This window comes from Centrocercus urophasianus, unplaced genomic scaffold, assembly GCF_019232065.1.
Source record: "Centrocercus urophasianus isolate 14NV4802_14NV808 unplaced genomic scaffold, USGS_Curo_1.0 seq_20, whole genome shotgun sequence".
NCBI lineage: Eukaryota > Metazoa > Chordata > Aves > Galliformes > Phasianidae > Centrocercus > Centrocercus urophasianus.
Window position 1 is genome coordinate 14,691,828 of NW_024884756.1, and position 20,794 is coordinate 14,712,621.

Sequence of the window (20,794 nt, forward strand, 5' to 3'; positions counted from 1 at the left end):
TACTTACTATATGAAGGTTATGAAGTACATTCATTGTTATATGTTTCTCTGAGGTATTATGGCTTGTTATTTTATGGGGGGGGGGGGAGGCTTGTATTTTTCTCTGTTTACTTTTCATTGAAAGAAGCTTTGTTTTCCCATTTCAGGTTTTGAAGAAGGAAATAAGTATGTTGAAAAAGCTGTATCAAAGTACAAAGAAATCCTTAATTCTGTTGATGAGTTGTGTAGATCGCTGAGAGAATTTAGGGAGATTCAGGTATTTTTTTTTTTTTTTTTTTTGCCTTGGGAATATGTAGTATCTGCATGAATATATCAGGTTTAGTGTCTGAACTACTGGTACAGTACTTATTATGCCACTGATGATCTTCTGTATTGAAATATTCCTTGGTTTGTTTGTCCAAGAACAGCAGTCATAACAGAACAGTGAAATGCCACTTCTTTGTGCACTAGTTATTCACCCTGTTTTTGTTGTTGATTTTATTTGTTTGTTTTTCTTTCGGACATCTTTTTGTTATAGCTTTCACGTAACTTTTAGGGAAGAATGTCATGCTTTTCTCAGCTCTGAAATACAGATAAGTGCCAAATTTAAAGATGCCAAACAACCTAACTTATTTCATAACAGGAAAAATCACACCAAAACAAAAATTGTGTTAAAACCAAAGTCATTTTAGTTAGAAAAGCCTGGCTTATAAATGTTAAGGATGACAACAAATATCTTAGTTTTGTATTCCTGTGAGCTTCTTTAAGCACAGCTGATTAGTTACAGCAAGTAGGTGATGGAGGGATAAATTTCTGAAATATAGACACAGTTTACTCCATCCTGCCTCACTCTCAAAGTAATGCATCAAACCATGTGCAGTGATACCTGATGGAATAATTCTGTGAAGCTGGAATACATAAGATGCTCAAATATCCTGTTGTTGTTGAATGCTGTTTCACTTTGTGCTGTTGCAATTTTTCCATTATTTCCTGTAGTATAGAAAATGCTTAACACTCAGATTATCCATTAATGTATCTTGGCATCTCTTATTGCCTCTAGACACAAGTGAGTTCCAAAAGTCTTTAAGTAAATAAAAAGAAAGCTTTGCTTTTCACTGCTAGCGTGAAGAAATTTCAGTGTGTGTAACTATTTTTTCAAGATTCTTCTCTCAGTTCACATGTATCTAAATAGTAAGGTGTACATCAATAGCTCCAGATTCTGCCATGACAGGGCTTTATCTTTTAATCTTTTTTTGCTAGTTCAAAATAACACTTTGACTAATTTTGCTAATTATGAAGTTATCTATTAAAGATAGTTATTTGGAGAACATTCTTCTCCCCCCTCGCACACACAAAGTATTTATTCATTAATCATTCATTCATCATTCATTATTCATTAATCTTTCATTCATCTTAGATATTATTAAAAGAAAAAAAGGACTTAATACTCAAACTGAGTATTATGACAAGGAAATTTTCTGCAACAGAGTAATTCTGCAATTTTCTTCAAATGACAGATGTTCCTTTTTATTATAAATGCATAGTCTAAGATTTTAAGACTAATATTTTGATTGTACATTTGCAGTCAGTAGTTATGTATGAATCTTATGAGACAGAAATAATGTAGCAAATTAGCCAAACAAATAGGCACCAAGAGTATGGAATGCCATGAATGGGAATTCAATTTCCTGTCATTTTTTAAACAGCAACAATTGAAAGGAAAATGTCATACTGTGTATCCTTCATTTTTCGTTCTTTATGCCCTGTACAAATTGATTAGTATTCCTCAGATTCTTGGTGAAGCACTTGATTTCTGCAGCCTTAGGGTGCCTTATACTTGCCCTTCCTCTGAAACAAAGCCCTTAGCTTTGAAATATGTTGCCTTTTTTCACTCAGGAATGAATGAATTGGGTTCTGTTGAATATGTTTGTCATAAGTAACATACACTTTTACTGATGACGTGCTACACCATTGCACTGAGTACAAGTCAGTGTGAAATTACTGATTACTGTCTTCTGTTGTGTATCAACTTAATCTTCTTTTCATGTGGCAGAAAGATGACTTTGGAGAGCTGGTTACTGCTCAAAAAAAAGGAAATAGTCAAGAAGAATGTGAAGACAAAGCAGATGAAGAAAAGCATCAGGTTGGTTTGTTTTGACTAGAACCTCACTTTGTTAGGAGGCTTTGTACATTGTTGGAAAGTTTATTAATTTCCCTCATGAGCATCCCTTAAGGTAAATTGTGTCAGTGTAGTCTTGGTACCTTCATTTGTCTTTTTTTTTTTTTTTTTTTTAGATACTCCATGCAACCCACACTTTTTTCCCTATGCAGTTTTCTTTTTCATACTTTTTACTTGTCTGTATATCTCCTCAACATTCTCCATGCAGAACTATTTTTCCTTTTTGAAACTCTTATTTTCATACTTTTTTTTTTTTTTACCATTTTTTTCCCTTAAGTACTATTGACGCATTATTCCTAACACAGCCATCTTCTATGTGACCATTTCTGCTTTCTCAAGGGAGAACATATTCAGCATTAAGGAAGATAAGTCATAAAGGAGACTGCTTTTAGTATTTTTTAGAACTCTAAAATTCATTGGACCTCTAGACGCACAGAATGAAAATATTCAAATTATTCATAATATTCTGTAAGTAAAGCTACGTAACTCAGAATTTGAACACAATTTGAACAGGTGAAAGTTTTGATGCTTTCTAAGTCACAAATCTTCATCAGAAAGAGAAATCATTATCTTTAACATAAATTTTCAAATGTTTTTTATTTTATTTCAAATGGGGTCAGATATTGCTTATAAATTCAAAATACGATACTGAGAAGAGAAACAATATCCTGTCTCTTACCAACATTAAATAGGTATCAGTAGCATGTTGAGATAATGCACAAAAGCAAAGTATTTAAAGGCTAGGTATACATATAGAATTGTAATAAAAAAATCCTAGGACATAGACAGTTGATTTTTGATATATCATAAATACAAGAGGTATTAAAACTGTCAATGAACAAATGCAGTCTTAGAAATGCAGGCAATAAAAAAAGGGTGGGTTTTGTTTTTTTTTTTTTTGTTTGTTTTGTTTTTTTTTTTTTTTAGAGATTAATTCTTCTAACTTGATGAACATTTTGAAGCCTTGGGGTATTGGTTTGTAAATGTATCAGACTTTCAGGTTACATGGGAATGGATGATAGCATATTTAAGTCTTTACAAAGGTAGGGTAATTTAGGAGTTGATTTGGAGATCTAAAGTTTTGCAAGATGATAATGTAAACCAATGCTACATTAAATTGTTTTAAATTGTAGAAATTCAAATGATGTTATTGTTCCCTTTAGATCTATACAGAACATCCTCTTCTCTGCTGATGAACCAAAACTTACCTTAATTTACTTTGTCACCTCTGTTCCAAGTTGATAGGGCTTTCACCGTTGACTTGGAGCCCAGATTTCACCCAGAATTTGTCTGTTCAAAAAAAAAAATAACAATCTGGCAGAAAACCATAGCCTTATTTTTTATTTTGCTAGGTCACAGCCCTATCAATCCTTGTTAGACTGTGCCTCAGCTGCTGATTGGAGATGTGAAATATGGCAATTATGCTATCTCCACCCTTTTCATTACTCCATGCTTAATCAGATTCATTCTTACTAGGTCTTTTCTGTCTTAAATTTCCATCCCTTCTGGGAAAGACTTGGCCCATTTCCAATTTCACATTGAACGTATAATTTTGTCTATGCTTCTGCAATCTAATTTTTGCAATATTAATATGCTTTAATAATATAACTCTCTAAAAAGTGGTGCTTTTGGTGCTTTTTTTAATGATTTGATTACAAGTGGCAGATGAGGGCAAAAGCCCTCATGCTGCTAAAGCCTTTCTTACAGTTTGCTCACAGCTCACCTACAATTTTTTTTCACCAGAACATCAGCAGTTTCTCTAGGGTCATTTTAAAGCAATGTCTGGAGTGACTTCTGTGACTTCTGAGATTTGATAACTATGAAACTGGCAGCACAGCCCTGCACTAGGATCCTAGATTAGTTAATGGAAGATTCCAACATTGTTGTGGCTTTCTCACAGACATGTCCCAAATGTATGCCAATCTGCACACGTACGTGTAGGTTCTTGAACAATGTGTATAGACCATTAATTTCATTCAGACAGGCTATGCTATTTGGAAAATTTGGCCTATGTGTCTTGTTTTGTTTTTTTTTTTTTTTTAATGGAAATCTTCAGTGTTTAATATTCTTAAGTCACTTTTGACCTCTTAATATTTAATCTTAATATTAATCAGATTTGGTTTATTAAATTTGCTGATGTATTTCAAACCAAACAGCCTAGATTTTCTGCCTAGGTGTATATTAAGTAATTTAAGAAAGAATTGCTAATCTGGTTGTGTATAAAATTGATATGGTCACTTAGAACACTGATGGTAAGGTTATAAGAGCTTGGTGACAGCCAAATTTGCGAAGTTGAGAGAATGTATGAGGATATTGAAGTTAATCCCTAAAAAGAAATATTTTCTAGAAATAGCTATACCATTAGTCAGAACCTCAGTAAAAACATTTGAATACATGACAAGTTAGGAAGTATAAATCAAGGTTTTATTTTCTTCTGTGCAATTTGAAAGGTGAAAAATTTATGCTTTCCACCAATTTGGAAATTCAATTTTGATTGTTTTTATATCACTGTTCATATTGAAAGACAATTTGAGGTTTGGATCTTATCAGATAATTGTGGAAAACCTTTAACACAAACTTCATCTTTGAAGTGCTTTGAACGTTTTGGATAAAACACATTGTATTGTATTCACAGCGGTGAATGCTGTTCTCACGCCGCATCTAATTCTTTTTTTTTAAATGAGAGGGTTTTTTATTCTTGGTAGAAGGAAATAAAAAGAATCTTAACTTTATTTTTTGTTAATATTTGGATGAGATCTTGAAACAACTGGTACAAAATAAAGAAAATACAATGTGTTTGAAAAAAATCTTGAAGATATTGATTTAACTCTAACTCCTCAATACGTGAACATCAAGTAACAGAAGTCCAGTAGCTTGGCTATTAATCTACTTTTATTATGTAACTGTTTCCCATATAAATGTCATGCCACCTCCTTTCGCGTGTACACCCACCCACCAAACACAAATGCTATTATGAAAACCTCCTACAAGTCCACAAGTTGCCGCTTGTTTACAGATGAAGTACTTTTTCTTGTTCCTGTTATGATTAGACCAAATACTTATTATATCTGGTAGTTTGTCCAAACAGTTTGAAATTCTAGTTAGCTGCAGCAAGCTTTTGTGATGACTATCCTTTTCCACCTATTTCTTCCTCTTCTTATGATACATTAATTAAGCTTAAATAGAAGAAAGATTTCAAATATTTTTTGCCAGCTTTTGTATGAAAAGGTGATGGTTTAAATGATAACCTGGTCTCTCTCTCTCTCTCTCTCTCTCTCTCTCTCTCTCTCTCTCTCTCTGTTTTTCCTTTCTTTCCATTCTTCTCCATCCCCTCCTAATTTAAGGAGAGGAATAAATTGGCTGATATTCCAATTATCTGCCCAGCTGGTGAGGATCTTGTTTCACAGGATACAGAGCTGTCATCTTCAGCCAAAGAGGATAGTTTACAGACTGAATTCCTGGCAGAAGAAATACCCTCTGGAGATGAATACGAGTGTATATCACCTGATGATATCTCTTTGCCACCACTTTCTGAGACACCAGAGTCTAATCTCTTACATTCTGAAACCGAGCTAGAAGAGCAACGCTGTTGTAGTTCTCATAATCTGCATGCCAGTTCATATAGCTTGCAAATGCAGAAAACCTCCAGTGATAAAAGATTGATGGAATCATCTGATCTCTTAACAAATTCTGCTTATGCTGATGCTACAAATACTAGAATGGAAAGGCCATCAGCTCAGCTTGAGAAGTTTTGTATCTCTTCAACAGATTCTGGTCCAAAAGTCAGAGCAGATTCTCCTCTGCCTTGTAGTTTACAAGCAGTATGTGAAGCTAGTGCTGCTTCCTGCACAATAAGTGCCAAACCAGCATATAGCACAATGAGTGAAGCGCGCAAAACACTTTTGCAGCACCTTGAAATTCATAAAAGCATGGCAGAAACACAAGAACAATTGCATGACTCAAATAACTGTACTAAAACCCAGGACAGGCTGCATGCTTTGCCTGATGCATTCTCAGGTTTCGTCTTTCAATCAGACGCCACCAGAAGCTGTCAGAGGCAGATGGTCATCCGAGAAGAGATTAAAAGTACATCAGAAAAGAACAGCATGGCCTGCCTAACTGGACAGGCTCCTAACTTCTCCCAGCTTCTGTCTAATGTAACCGTCATGGAAGGTTCTCCGGTAACTCTGGAAGTAGAAGTAACAGGAATCCCAGAGCCTACACTGACATGGTGGGTAGCTTACAATGAGAAAAAGTAAATATATCTATTAGTGAGGCACCTTGAATCACTTACAACTATATTCTATTAATCTATAGACTAGACTAAACACCTTCTGTTCTTTCCACTCCACACTTCTGCATGATTCCCACTTTCAGAATTATTTGACAATTAACCTACTTCAAATGATCGTTGTACATAATTTTAAGTATAATGAGAACACTGAACAACTGGAAGCATATTCAACATTCTTTAAGTGGATTCGTCAAGTATTTATGTTCTGTACTCCAACATTCCCTTTGTTCAGTATTGTCTTAAATGCTCACTCCCGATTTACTCTAAATCTGCTTCTTTTTCAAGGTACTTGCCACAGTGTATAGACAGATGGACACAGTTATATAGTCACTAAATATACATAGAGACAAATATATTTCTAAATACGTGATAGAGTTGTTCAAAATTGGAGGTAGTTTACACATCAAAAACAAACAAAATCTAAGAGTACCTTTTATATATATATCTGTATTCTTGCACAGTCCTATCTCTGAACTTCTGTCTAATCAAATTTCTTTATACTTCATCATATCTTTCAGTATGATATTTTAAAAGTTCCATGCAAAACTAGGTACTGGCTGAACAAGAGGACAGGATTTCAAGATTTCAGTATTAGTCCTGTGTTTTTTGGTCTATTTTTCATTAAGTTTTCCCTCATTTGCTATTCCTTCACACTAGACGTTCACCATAGATGCCTTTCTTTTAGTCTGTTAAAATAATATATGCTTCCTAATGATCTTAACTTGACAATGTTACTAAAAGTACACATGTAAAGCATATCTATTTCGCAGAAGACAGAGCATTTCAATAAGGCAATCTGTAAGCCGAATTTTCTTCCATGGCACTGAGAAAAATACTGTATTCTGCAATCTTGGTGATATATCCTCTATTGGTATCAATAAAGTTACTTTGCTCTAGATCCAATCATTCCATATACTTTGAGGAGTAGTGCTGGTAAAACCATGTACCTTCAATTTCGTTTTACCACAAGAAAGCATTAATTTAGCTTGTAAGAGTGTTCATGGTTGATATCTGATCTTTTAAAGAATAGCATTCCACAGAAAGCAAATTAGAAAATTATTAAAATAGATAAGTGATACATTTATAATTTAAAAATTCAGTATGGTAACACTGAAATCATGTATTTGGTACCAGTGTCAACATTTCATTAGATATACCCTTTGGAAATCACATCTGCGTTCAGGTTAGGTTATGCTGAAATGCAACCAGCTAAAAAGAGCCAGAACTTTCTCTCACTTCCAAAATGTATATTAGTAGGCAAGACCAATACATCGTGACAGACTCTGAAGTCATAGAATATGATACCTGTTCTATCCTGCCTGATGTGAACTACAAAAGTGTGAGTGGGCTGTGGTGGAGAAACAGGTCCTTGCCTCTTCTTTGTGCTGAACACAGATGTTTGGCAATTTCTGTATTGCTTGTGCATCTTAAGATCCTGTTTTCTCCAAATTGAATAAGGATTTGACTACTTTACTAGCAAAATTAAGAGTATAGGCCTTCATGCTACAGTCTTGAATACTGCAATGAGATAAGTGAGTGACTTGTCCATGCAAAACCATTTTCAAAGCCACGTTTTCCAGAGGTAAGAAAATCTTCTGCAGTAATTTGAAGAATTCAAATATTTAGATATAACTTTAAACATGAGGACTGAAAGCACAGCTGCGAACTTCTTTGCTACTAATTTTGTGTTGTAAGGTTATTGGTAACTTGGAAAGATCTGCTTGGCATACAATGACATAAATCTGACTTGAAAACTGACTCTCTGCTTCAGGTACAAGAAAGGCCAGAAAGTGACTGCTGATGAGCACTTAAAGCTTTCCCAAAAGGAGACAAAGCATACTTTATTCATTCAGAAGGTGTGTGATAATGATGCTGGCCTCTATGTTGCTCGGGCTAAAAATTCTAGTGGCACTATATCATCAAGTGCTATTCTCCGTGTGCAAGGTAACAGGCCACCTGTTGCAAGAATAGACTGGATAACGCTGTGTATCATTTATATTAGCATATCACTAATGTACTGGCTATTCACAAAATAAGTATGGTACTGAATGCACTGGACTTTGTTCTCACATGCTAAGACAATGAAATTTATTTTCCTACACTGATTCTTTCACCACCTGTACCAAACTACTTTTATGTAACATTTGATATATTGCTTGTTCCTTAATACCTGTGTTATGTGCTTGTTTTCCTTTACCCTAATGAAGCTGAGATTAAAAACAAAAACAAAAGTTACAAGGATTTTCTAGAATCAAATTTTTAGAAAATTTTTTCTAGAATCTATTTTTGCATTTTAAATACGTTGGCATTATGAAGAGCTGAAGTTTTATAGCTACTGCTTGTCTCAGTACACACAGAGTGCTCATATCAACACATCCATTATGGTGAGGAGGGAGAAGGGTGCTGAAATTTATTTTAAACATAAAATGTGCTTTTTCCAATGACCTTTTCTCATTTCTTTTTTTCATTTATAGGATAAAGATTCTTAGTATAAAGTGATATATGACAGTGCAGTCATGAATACTGTCAGACTTAAATTTGTCTCATATCAGCAGGTAATCTCCACAGATTAAAGTTGCAATAGAGTTGTGGTAATGTGCACTACAGAAATTTGGCATAGAATTGTCAGAATTTGCGTAAGTAGCACTTAGTGTATCCTAGATAAAACTTGCAAATATTTTTCAAAACGAAACCTGAGGCCTTCCAACACATCCACCTTCTAAAGCAGATGCTTGTGATACTTTTGTCATTTTATAAAAGTACAACTCTAAATATTTCTGACAATTATGTAAAGCATTACTATAGGACAAGAAAGATACTATTTTATGGAATGTGCTTTTAAAAAGTTTTAATGCACTTATTTCAGAAAGAATCAATCAAGATGAGGAAATACTCAAAAGCATGCGCGCGTTCTCTCTCTCTCTCTCTCACTCACACACACACATCATTCTCCTTTAGTAAGTGGTAAATCCAAAACAAAAACTTGTCTATATATAACAAATCATAATAGGAACAGCCATGGATATTATTTATGTAATTTGATTAAATCTTTGACAAAAGTATTAGTAAAAGGTTCCACTTAAATGCTTAAATGAAAATTAAGTCTCTTTAATTTTAGCACTTGTGCAAGTACAGTAAAAACAATTGTGGCAAAAGCTGAATGATTTTTCCAGCACCTTTGATTTGCAGCTTTCATGTTATGTCTATGTTGATATGGAAAATTTAGAGACAGGAAATATTTCTTTTCAGTAAATTATGCAAGATAAAGTAAATAAGTCGTTTACCAGGCAGCAGGCTGTGAGCAGAATACATACTTGAACTTGCAGGGGTAGATGAAATTGAAGACTGACATTTAGATATTTTGGCTCAGTGACTATAACTTTATTAAAATTCCTGTAACTTTGAAACAGGAGACGTTCAGAAGGGAATATAACCTCATAGCAATGAGAGAGGGAAGATAATAAGAGGTAGTGAACAAACAGGAACAAAATATTTGACAAAACCCCAAATAAACAACTTTGAGTTTGATAATCTCCTGAAAATGTTGATCCGATCACCAAGGTATAAAAATTAACTCTTTTTCAAAAGTGCTATTTCAAAGTAAAGCTATTTTTAATAATTAGTATGATTTTCAATCTTTCAATTTTCAAGAAAGTAAAATTCAGCATAGTGTTCTTATGTCTTTGTGACTTCATTTATCTCTGTGTTTGCTGCAAACACAAAGCAAGGAATCTGTATGAGCAAGCTGAATTGCATAACCATTATGTTGGAAAGTGTGTTAAGAACAAACACAAAATGCCTCCTCTATGAATTCTAAGATTATTTTTTTTTTAATGCTGAAGAGCTGCCACTGCATGACAATCTTATTTATATCATTCACTTTCTGTTTGGAAAAAATTACTGAGTGATGGCTGTCCTTCAGTCCTCTACTTTTACTGAGAGCGTGATTCTTCCAGAAGCCTGTTATTCAGAAATTAAAAGTACTCATATGTTTTGATTTGTTTTCTGCTTTTCTAACTTTATAGGCCATTCAGATCACTTTAAATCACTTTTGCCTTCAATCTTAAGAGTAAGTGCAAGTTCCAAGGAAAAAAAATAATTAAAAAAACAAAACCTGAACAGGAGTGAAAGCAGAGATACTGCTTCCTTTTCCCTTGCCTCTGCTAGAATCTGGCTTTTAAATTAATCATTAACGTAAGGCTAGAGACAGGAAGAGTTGTCCCTGATCTGTGCTCTGTAGAGGCTAGACTCAAAGCTTCATCTTAGTTTTAATGTATACGTGCTCTTCATCTTGAAAGCTGCAAGAAGTTCAGTGCTAGAATGTTCATTGTTTTGTCTTTAAATGAACAGAGAGCAAAGTTGAGAGGTATGTTTCTCCTTTGTGGTTGGAGGAGAATCACCTTTGGTGCAAGATGTGTGTTGAGTCTTTCTGCCCTACAGTACGCAAGGCTGGAACTAGCATTTCAGACTTCGCCCTTTGCAAAAATACACTTATAAAATCAATACAATTATGTTCTGTTTTTTTTTTCCTTTATTCTAAATCATGGTTCAATAACTCATGAAATGAGACTTGTGGTTGAAGTTTGTAATTTCCATATTTATTTTCCTCTTTTTTTAAAAAAAAAAAAAAACATTTTGATAGTCTTTTCGGTAGCTAATGTACTGAATGAGGTGTGGAAGATAGTTGATCTTAATGGACTTTTTGAATGCATTGCTTAATGAAATTTGACTTGATAGTCTGGAAGACTTCCCAGATGAGGAAACTGCATTGATGTTATATCCTAGTTGATCATTGCTATAATGTAGTGTTAAAACTATACCCGTGCTCACTTTCTCAGATTTGTTGGCTGGAGAAGGACATCCTTAAGCCAGTGAATTTCAGCAATAATTTCAAAGCTAGACTTTTTTTTTCCTTTATATTTCAAGTAGCATATACTTTACTTCCTCCTTCTTTTAAATGTTACGTAGAAGCAGAAAGTACATTTGGCTGGCTTTTGTTCTGGTTTTGATGCTTTCTTATTTTACAGTACTGAGCTTCTCTAAATGCAGTCACAGTTTTGAACCTATAATTATGTCAAGATACCAGAATATGAACATCCTTCTGAATCCTCTCTTAAAAAGCAGACTTAAGTATCCCTTTAGCCTTGCAACATAAATAATGACGCACATTACTAACCTAACCTTACTTCCTCCTTCTTTATATACAGAAGCTTATTAAGAAGGAGTTGAACAAGATTGTCTGACTAGAAGTGGAACTGTATGAAAGGGTACTTCCACAACATGTATAAATTTTAAGGGGAAGGGGCTAATTCTTTTCATTTTTCAAAAGAAGCAGCCTGACTGTGGGCCTTGTATGAGTTAGTAGGCTAAGGGAGGCTGAGGCATTCCTCTGGTTGTGTTTGAATCAGATGTGGATGGAGCTGCAGTGGAGCAGGTGGCTTCCTCTCAAATGACTGGTAAGGTATGCTTATTTCTGGGCCTTTCTCTGGAGACTTTGCAGGTTAAGCTAGTACACTGTGTGTGTGTGTTTCTTTTGTGACTCAGGGGAACTATGTTACTAAAAATTACAAGACAGATTCTCTTTAATGAGTTTAGACCATGATATTCAAGGACAGTGGAGTTCTGGATAAGGATATTCAGATCATAAACATTTTTCCTACCTGAAGCCATCAGAATGGGTTTTCAGTAGCCTAAACAACCTGAAATATTTCTTTTTGTGAAGCAGGAAAAAGTGGGCATGATGGTGATAGATTGATGGTTGGGCTAGATGGTCTTAAAGGTTTTGTCCAACCTTAATGATTCTGTGATTCTGACATTTAATAATGATATAATAGGAAAACCATTGGTGAAATAGTTACTTTTTGAAAATGGGAAAACCATTGGTAAAATATTATGTTACTTTTTGATAATTGTTATCAGGCTATGATCACATCATTTTACATCAGATTGCTGCGATGTTGAATTCTAAAGCATGTTTTTCTAACAGTTATAGGCCACTTAATAGTTTTCTCTGCATGTATTTTTCTCTTTGTTGCCTAGAAATTGGTCACTCTATTTTTTATGTTCTGCTGACATACTGATCCAAAATCAAGATAATATCTGATTGATCATTGTCATGCTTCCATTCAGATCTGATTTTTTTTTTTTTTTTTTCAGATTGGTTGATTCTCATATTGAAATCTGCAGATTCAAAAATCTGCTTCAGGTGCATGCGATGAAATCATGGTGGCAGCTTTTGCATGCCAGCTTTCAACAGCTGAGAATGGCACTGGTTAATATAGACTTTAGGTTAGCAAGAATATGAGAGTGAAATGTATATACTTCTGCTCTGTGTTGTGGCCTCAGACCTACAGTATGGAAATGATGCAAAGCTGCTTACATCAGCAATCAGTTCATTAATACAAGGGAGTGAAAATGTTTCACTCCCCACACTGATATTTTGCAAAAATATCTAGCTCGGTCATCATATTTTGGATTCAGATGCTGGGTGCTTTCGTGAGATGTTATTTTTTGCTTCAAAATCAAAAGAAGAAAGGATGTGATGTACAATAGTGCACTAAATACGATAAATAACTATCTTAACTATGTTCCTTTAAATTTATGTGGAATATTTATCTTCTCTTTACTGAAGCATAACAATCAACATAGTTACCTACTACCTGTACAACAAACATGATTCCTTGACGTTGACATAGAACTAATATCACTACATTGATGCATGAAATTATTAGATGTTTAGTCTGCATGTGTTTCAGCAAACTTTATATTATATAGATAAGTGAAGTCTGCTTGTTCCAGTCTTGCAATGTTGTAAAATTCTAACCATGAAAACAGATATTTCTTCATCTGCTTTAGTGGTGCCATTTAAAATACAGTGCATTTTTTTCAGTACAAGGAAGATGGCCAAATTTCATACAGAAATTTGGACACACAACTCTTCAAGAAGGAGAAGATTTAATCCTGCATTGCACTGTACGTGGAAAGCCCATACCACATGTCTACTGGAGCAAGGATGATATCCAAATAGTTGCTGGAGACATCAGTGTATGTTCTAACGTTCTTGAAACGTTTCTCAGAGAAAGATAATATATTTTGCTTTATGCTAATAGTAATCTCCTATGTGCATTCTATTTTACAGACTGAGAAATTAGGAGATAACTACTACCTGTTAAAAAGAAATGTAGCTCTTGCTGATACTGGGAAGTATATCTGTGTTGCCAGCAATGAAGTTGGAAAGGCATGCTGTTCTGCTATAGTAACAGTGATAGGTGATTCACCTTGGCCAAAGGTATGATTTAAGGCATGTTGCTGTATTAAATGAAACCTTAATTTCCAATTTTGGATGTTTGTCTCATTTCAGAGAAAAATAAAAACCCAGAACTTTTCACTGTAAGTCAGGCTAAATCAGAATGGGAAAATGGGTACTTCTCAACAAAAGGGGATGTCACCATAGCTGAACTTGTACAAGACCAGGACATGTATTGTGTGAGAGGCCAAATGCCAGTCCTTAGGCATCTCCCAGTAAGGTGTGTTACATCTCGTAATAGTTAAATAGCTGCAGTAACCTTAATTTACAAAGCACTCATATAACACTCTTTCTGATCCTTTCAATTTTTGCATAATGTAGAGCACATGATGTGGCTGCTTCTACGCTTTTGCATTTATCTACACCCAGTGGTATTAAATTTTGTTGAAGACTTCATAATACGATAGAAAATGAAATTTATGTGAAACAGGGTATTTAGTTCAGTGATTGTTTTGTTTTTGCTTTAATCTAGGTATCTTAATCTCAGTATTAACTTACAAATGAACAACTTAAGGGTACAAACTATTCCAGAAGTTCAGATATTTTTCCTTTGGTTATGCAGTGAGTTCTTGACATGACCTAAGAATATAATTATTTTTAGCATGTTGGCATTTTCTTTTTGAGGGACAAAAGTGTTTATCATAACAAACTTTTTTTTAACATCTGCACGACGCTAATGAATGTTTTGCAAAAGATGGGTATTGCTTTCTCTGCAAAAGCAAGCTGATTAAGTAGGGCAGCTGATATTTTCTATATACGTATATGTATATATAAACACACACTAATTCTCTCATTACAGCAGAATATCACTCAGTGTTGTTTGAATTTATTAAATGAAAGAAATGTATACATGCACAAAATCCTCCAGTAGTCATGATTTAAAATCAGCTGATTAAGCATTGATTCACAAGTTTTATTTTGTTTTTTTGTATCACTGTTTGTTTTCTGTATCACTGTGAGATGACAAGTATTCCAAAGCACTGGAATCAAATATAAAATTACATTAATTATACTTGATGCTGATATATAACTCAGCATATTCAGCATGATTAAAACATGGAGACTGTATAGAAAGATCAGATTTCCTTTTTCATTATTCTTCTGTTTCTTATACCATAAGTACCCTCCAATTATTTGTTATTGTAAGATAAAGGATAATTTATGTTCTGTATGGAGTCAGTGTGTATTTTATCTTTAATTTGTTATCATCTCAAGACCAAGAACCTATATCAACCACTACAGTGCTGCTTATGAAAGGGAATGTTGCAGCTGCCACAATTTAAAACAGAGACAATATAAACTGTTTGTTTGTTTTTTAAATAAAAGGTTTGAAGAGAAACTGTGGCTTCAAGGAGTGTATCATGAGCTTGTGAGACCACCAGATATTAGCTTCAGTCTGGAACATGTTCCTGGTTTACTTCAGCCTACTGCCAAGGATCAGAAGATGAACTGCGATTAATGAGGGAGTTCATCTTGTTTCCTGTGTCCCTGTGTGATGAGAAAATGAATATTTGAGAGCTATTTGATGTGTATCTAGGTTGAAATTTATATTTGATTTCTCTATAAATCGTTATTAATAAAACTCACTAATGCCCAGCAGTTATTAAGCAGCGTTCTGTGGGTTTTTTTCTGGTGTGTTGGACAAATCGATCAGAATAAAACAATGGGAAAAGAGAGAATTGAGCCCTTATAAATTGCAGGCTCATCAGCACCAACCATTTTGTACTATTACAATCAATGGCATCAGCTCTTCCCTCTAGCTTGCATGGAAAATTCAGACACAAATATGGCTTTCATATATTGCTTATAAATATTCCTGCAAATTAAATATTGCGTTCATTGCCTTATTCCTAAGAAAATGCTTTGGCATTTCCCAGAGGGACTGTGCATCAAAAGAAATGGTAAATAAGTGTTACAGTTTTGTGTAATGCCTGCTTTGTACCACGAATGTTTTCAGGGACCAGGCATTCTCTTTAAAGTATTTTTAGTATAATGGAGAAGTCTTTAGCTAAATGGCTTCTGTCTTCAGGATTGGATTACTGTGATAAAGCAGTCCATTTCAAGCTGATGTGTGCCACTGTAGTCTAGAAGAGTGGAACTAGTTTCAAACTTGCTTTAACCAGAGATTTCACAGCTGTAAAATTACTCATGACCTGCAGCATCTTTTCATGATATAGCAAAAACCTGAAAGGAAAATGAGCCTTTTGGATTGTAGGACAACCATTAGCAAGGTGAAAGTTTTGCTTCAAGGTGTCTTTTCAGCTCATTGCAAAGCTCCTTACAAAAAATGAGGACATCTGAAGTGCCATCCACTTGCAGAATTGGAAAAACTGGTTGGGAAAAACACCTGTTTCATCTGGTTACTTGGCATCATAACTAACAATAACTAGTTGGATTTGGGACTATCTGCTATTCAGCTTCTGACTCAAGTTTTCTAAGTCCTAGCTTGCAAATGATTTATGCTACTCAGACTTCTGGCTCGTACAATACAAGTTAGTGTATGTTTTCTTCAACTGCCAGTTATGAAACAGTTTGTCATTCTTTCTATAAACATTTATCAGTCCTATGCTGGATTTGTATACCACAGCAATGCACTTAAGTAAGGAAGCATACCAGGTTAAAGTAGCACAGCATCTTTGTGCTTCATCCAAGTAGATGTCATTTGTGCAAAACAGGGAAGGAAGTCTCTACAGATTTCCTTCCAGGCCTAACACCAAAGCATTACACAAGTTTCCAACAAGGTGCAATTTGGCTGATAGTAACTTAGATTTCTCTCCAAATTAAAGCACAAGCCTAAAGACAAAGCAAGAAGAAAAAAATCCATCACATATGTGTCGTCGCCTGATCACATAAATCACTTGTGTGACTTTAGAGAAAAGTCAGTGGCATCCTGCCCATAAAGGAGTCATAAGACCATGTACATGTGCGCATAAATATAGACATGAAGACGGAGGTTTGCACTCTTTTCCTTTACCTAGTGTCTCTCATTTTTTTAATGAAACAGACAAATATCAAACATGAAGTGAATTTTGTACAATTACATTTTTCTGGCATTTCACCAGTATACGTATTCTTTTTCAGGTGTTTCACAGAAAATATTGTTACTGTAGTCAGAGGAGTGACTGAGTACATATCAGATCCTTTGAAAAAAAGAAAGAAATCACCTTAGAATGCATGTTAAAAGTTTTGATTCCAAACAAATAAAAGGCCTGGCAACCTTATTTTGGCAGTGAGAAGCACAGTTAATCACTGAAATGATTTTCAAGAATGTGTCAGTTATGAAGCATGGTAAGTTTGATAAGCTTTTTCCCTTTCTTTTTATAAATCCTTGATGCCCAGGAATTTGCTAAAAGTTGCAAGAGTTTTCACAAAGCATGTATCTATCGAATTCTAAGAACCATCTTATGCTACTTGTTATTTTCCCCAGTATTATAGTTTTAGTTAATATTTTGTGAAAAGAAATGGAGCCATTAGATTATATATTTTTTACTCAACCTCATAGGTCTTGTTGAGAAGACCCTGTGTACTAAGGGGAGATGTTAAGTATTTTTTTTTTTTTTAATATTCCTTCCTTGTTCTGCGTATGTAAATATATATATATAATACTATGGAAGGAAAACTTGAAAAAACTAAATCTAAAGCAACATCTATATGTCTTCTCCTTAGATAATTCCAAGAATGCAATGGTAATAACAGCCACTGAAATTTCTAGTTAAGAAATAATAATTAAAAAAAAACAAAAACATGCAATTTATGTGGTTTAAACAAACAAACAAACAAACAAAAAAAAACCCCACAAATTTCCACTTAAGAAAAAATGTACAGTGAAAACTTGCCTGAGCAGCAGTTGGAAGCTTTCAATATTCTGGAAAGAATGATATCGTTTCTTAGCTCTGACAGTTAAAGTCGTGATTTTCAAGGTATCTTCCTGCAGGCCTACTCAAATAATTATTCCATTCATCAAGTCAATAGCATTATTAATTTCTATTTAGAACAATAATCTTCAATTATGTTGAAGATTTACTACTCCTCAAATGTATTTTTGGCCTATAGTGTGATGCATATTCTGCAGTAGCATTGGCACTATAGTTTGTACTTCAAGTTATAGCCAACTTAAGCTAATGCTGAAATTTATTAATAATCCTCATTTCTATGTATACCAGAAAAAAGTCTCTACCTGGCTTTTGCCTCAACTGTGAGTAAAGAAATATTGCCATGTTCTTACCATCAATGTCTTTGCTACGCAACATTAAGACTGATTTCATCATTCTACTTGCAGATATGTTGTAGATATGACACTAAACATGCAGAAATCACACTTGTCTGAGCCAAGTTGCTTTTTTTAAAGTAATGTAATTATAAATCATTCATATTAAGAGCATAAAGAAATATTTTACTGTTTTCTTCATTTCTGGGTCTACTAGCGATACAAAAATATGTTACAAAAGTACAAACATTTATTAGGATGCAAATAGTCCTAACAATTATTCAAACGAGTATAAAATTTTACTGAGAAAAATGGGAAGGAGCTTGTTTTAAAAATACAAAATACATGGTTCACATATTTGAATGCATTGCAATGTTTTTTAATATCTATTAACAATTATTGATTTGATTGAAATTGCAAAAATTGAACTTCTTGCCTTCTCATCTTCAAAACTGGCGATTTTCATATCTCTTTCACTTAAAAATTATCACAATTTCCTAAACATTCTCACTGTTTATCTTCAATAAGCTGGCTGTTTTTTGTTATTGAATACTGGCTGATAACTGCCAGTTTCTTCTTTGAGCTGATTTTTCACTGAACATTTGAGTGTTCAAATACAGGATAAAATTACTGTCTGCTATTTTAGCAAGTCTCTGTTTAGAATCAGAAGTGAGATACCCTTTACACAGATTTCTTCAGACATTTTGTAGCCAACTTGTCTTCCTTGCTAATGAATGCGCTCGTTATCATACTAAGTCTCACACAGAGAGATTAGGTTATCTGACATCCGTTTGCACCAAAAAGTCAAATATGAGGCATAGTGCTCTGACTTTCAAACTCTGCGGGGGGTTTAGATGGTACCGATGTAGAAGGAGGTTTCAGTTTCTGTTGCAGTTGCTGCTGCTGCATGCCAAGAATTAGCTGTAAAGTTGACTTTATGAGATGGATAAACTAAAGGGCAGAGAGGCCACAGCAGCATGTCCTTTCTGGTTTCTTTCAGTTCTATGAACTGTTGTATAATACCCCTTGCAGGAACTGCAGTGTTATCTCCTCTTAGCAGTTTCTGGAGATCAGGCTGAAAGTTTTCTTCAGGCTGTTTTCAAGCCTTAGCGCAGATGATATTACAAAACTCCAGTCTGTTTATTTTTCTAGATATCCTTCTTATATTGCGTTCCTGAGTTGATCTTTCATTTGCATGTGGTGTTTTCCACTCCTGAAGCCTTTTGGCTGAGGAAGGAGATGGGTGCTATGAAGCTGCTGGGCTCCTCCCTCCCTTAGCAGCACCAAACCTGTGATAAAAATGGCTTTCCTATGTGTTGGAGGGATTTTCTTCAGTGCGGATCTTGGTGACAGCACATTGAAGTGCTCTGCTTATGAATATAGCAAAAGCTTGGTTTAAGCACATAAATAGTCTTATGAGCCAGTTCTGTTCTTAAAGAGTTTGCTTAATGTGAGTTAGATGCATTTCGTTTTCATAGAGAAGCAAACATAAGGCTGTGGTGATACAGCTCCCATTCCATCTATAGGCAAGACCAGTTTTCTAACTGACTGCTGTCTCCGAGGCAATTAATAGTGCAATTAGCTGCTTGGACTGAGAAGTATGGGCAGTGGAAGCTTGCTAACTAATATGCCATGGATGATTAAATCTACACTCTGCCCAAAACCGCCTCTGCACAGAAAAGCTGTTAGACTTAAAATTTACTTATGAAGCAATTGCAGTCAGTTAGGTTTTGCTCATTTATGTTCACAAATCTTGTATTTCTGCACTCTGCCTACTATTGTTTAAGTTTGAATGTTTGGCACCTCCAACTGAAGAATCATAAATGCAATTTTAAAAATCAGAGTCAAATCCACATATCATCAAATACAATTTTGCAACTCATGGAAAAAAAAAAAAAAAGATAGAATTCAAACAGTGTATTCTAATAGCATGTGGCCACATGTCTGAGATCAGCTTACTTATTTAGTCTGGTGATTGACAGATGCATTTGGTAGCTTCTTAGATATTTTATAGGGAAATAAAATAAGGTTAAATCTTAACAATATGACTACTACTGACTTGTCTGTGTCTTCTACCAAAATTCTTGTTTATTGCTTATTTCCTCTTGTGCTTATGACTTCAGAAATCTGCTGTGGCTTTTAAACTGTGCACTGCAAACCAAACTGAATTATAGACCCAAATCTTTGGAACAGATGCTGTTTCCTCAGTGAATCCCTTTTGTGCTTCCAAAATTAGCATTGCCAATCAAACCAACAGGTGGTGTATGGTTACACAGTGGATCCCCTCTCACAAGATACTTTCTTTCAGGAAACCAATCAGAACTGGCGTGATGATGTAGACCTTGTCAGCAGAGCTGGGGTATATAAAGTAAAACAACTATGTTAGCACTTCTGAGCAGTCGTGCATTCCCCGCCTCGCCTCGGGTGTAGGGATTGCAAAAAACAAAACTACACTGTCAAGACTGTGTAGTTTTGTTTTTATGGTTAGAGGCTCATCAATTCTCATGCTGGGATTGTCTAAAAAAATCTTACTCTGGATAAGGACGTCGTTCAAGAAGATTTCGTTGGGCTTAGCCCACTCCTACAGGCACTTTGAGATCTCAGGTTAGTAATGTGTTTCTCCTAGTGTAACTGGTGTTCTATTAGTCAATAAGCTCGATCTGCACTCTATTATATATGTTTACTCGGGTGAGGTATATATTTCAGAGTATGAGCATGGAGCACATAAACTCTTTTGGGATTGTCTTAAATTTCAGGGGATAAGTTATGATAACATTCAGTAAAGAGTTGTTACAGTATAATTGTTATTAAAGTTGATGTAAGTGAAGA

The 20,794-nt window shown here is 34.7% G+C and overlaps 1 protein-coding gene across 1 annotated transcript in view; it reads left to right on the forward strand.

The window, feature by feature from the left end:
- CCDC141 (coiled-coil domain containing 141) overlaps positions 1-15,365 on the forward strand; it is a 58,581-nt gene extending 43,216 nt beyond the window's left edge. Inside the window, exons 23-30 of the mRNA XM_042822548.1 lie at positions 147-256; positions 2,033-2,122; positions 5,503-6,389; positions 8,224-8,396; positions 13,342-13,496; positions 13,591-13,720; positions 13,813-13,978; positions 15,085-15,365. Coding sequence (XP_042678482.1) covers positions 147-256; positions 2,033-2,122; positions 5,503-6,389; positions 8,224-8,396; positions 13,342-13,496; positions 13,591-13,720; positions 13,813-13,978; positions 15,085-15,217 — 1,844 coding nt within the window. The 3' untranslated portion in view covers positions 15,218-15,365. The remainder of the gene's footprint in view (positions 1-146; positions 257-2,032; positions 2,123-5,502; positions 6,390-8,223; positions 8,397-13,341; positions 13,497-13,590; positions 13,721-13,812; positions 13,979-15,084) is intronic.
- The last annotated feature ends 5,429 nt before the right edge of the window (positions 15,366-20,794 follow it).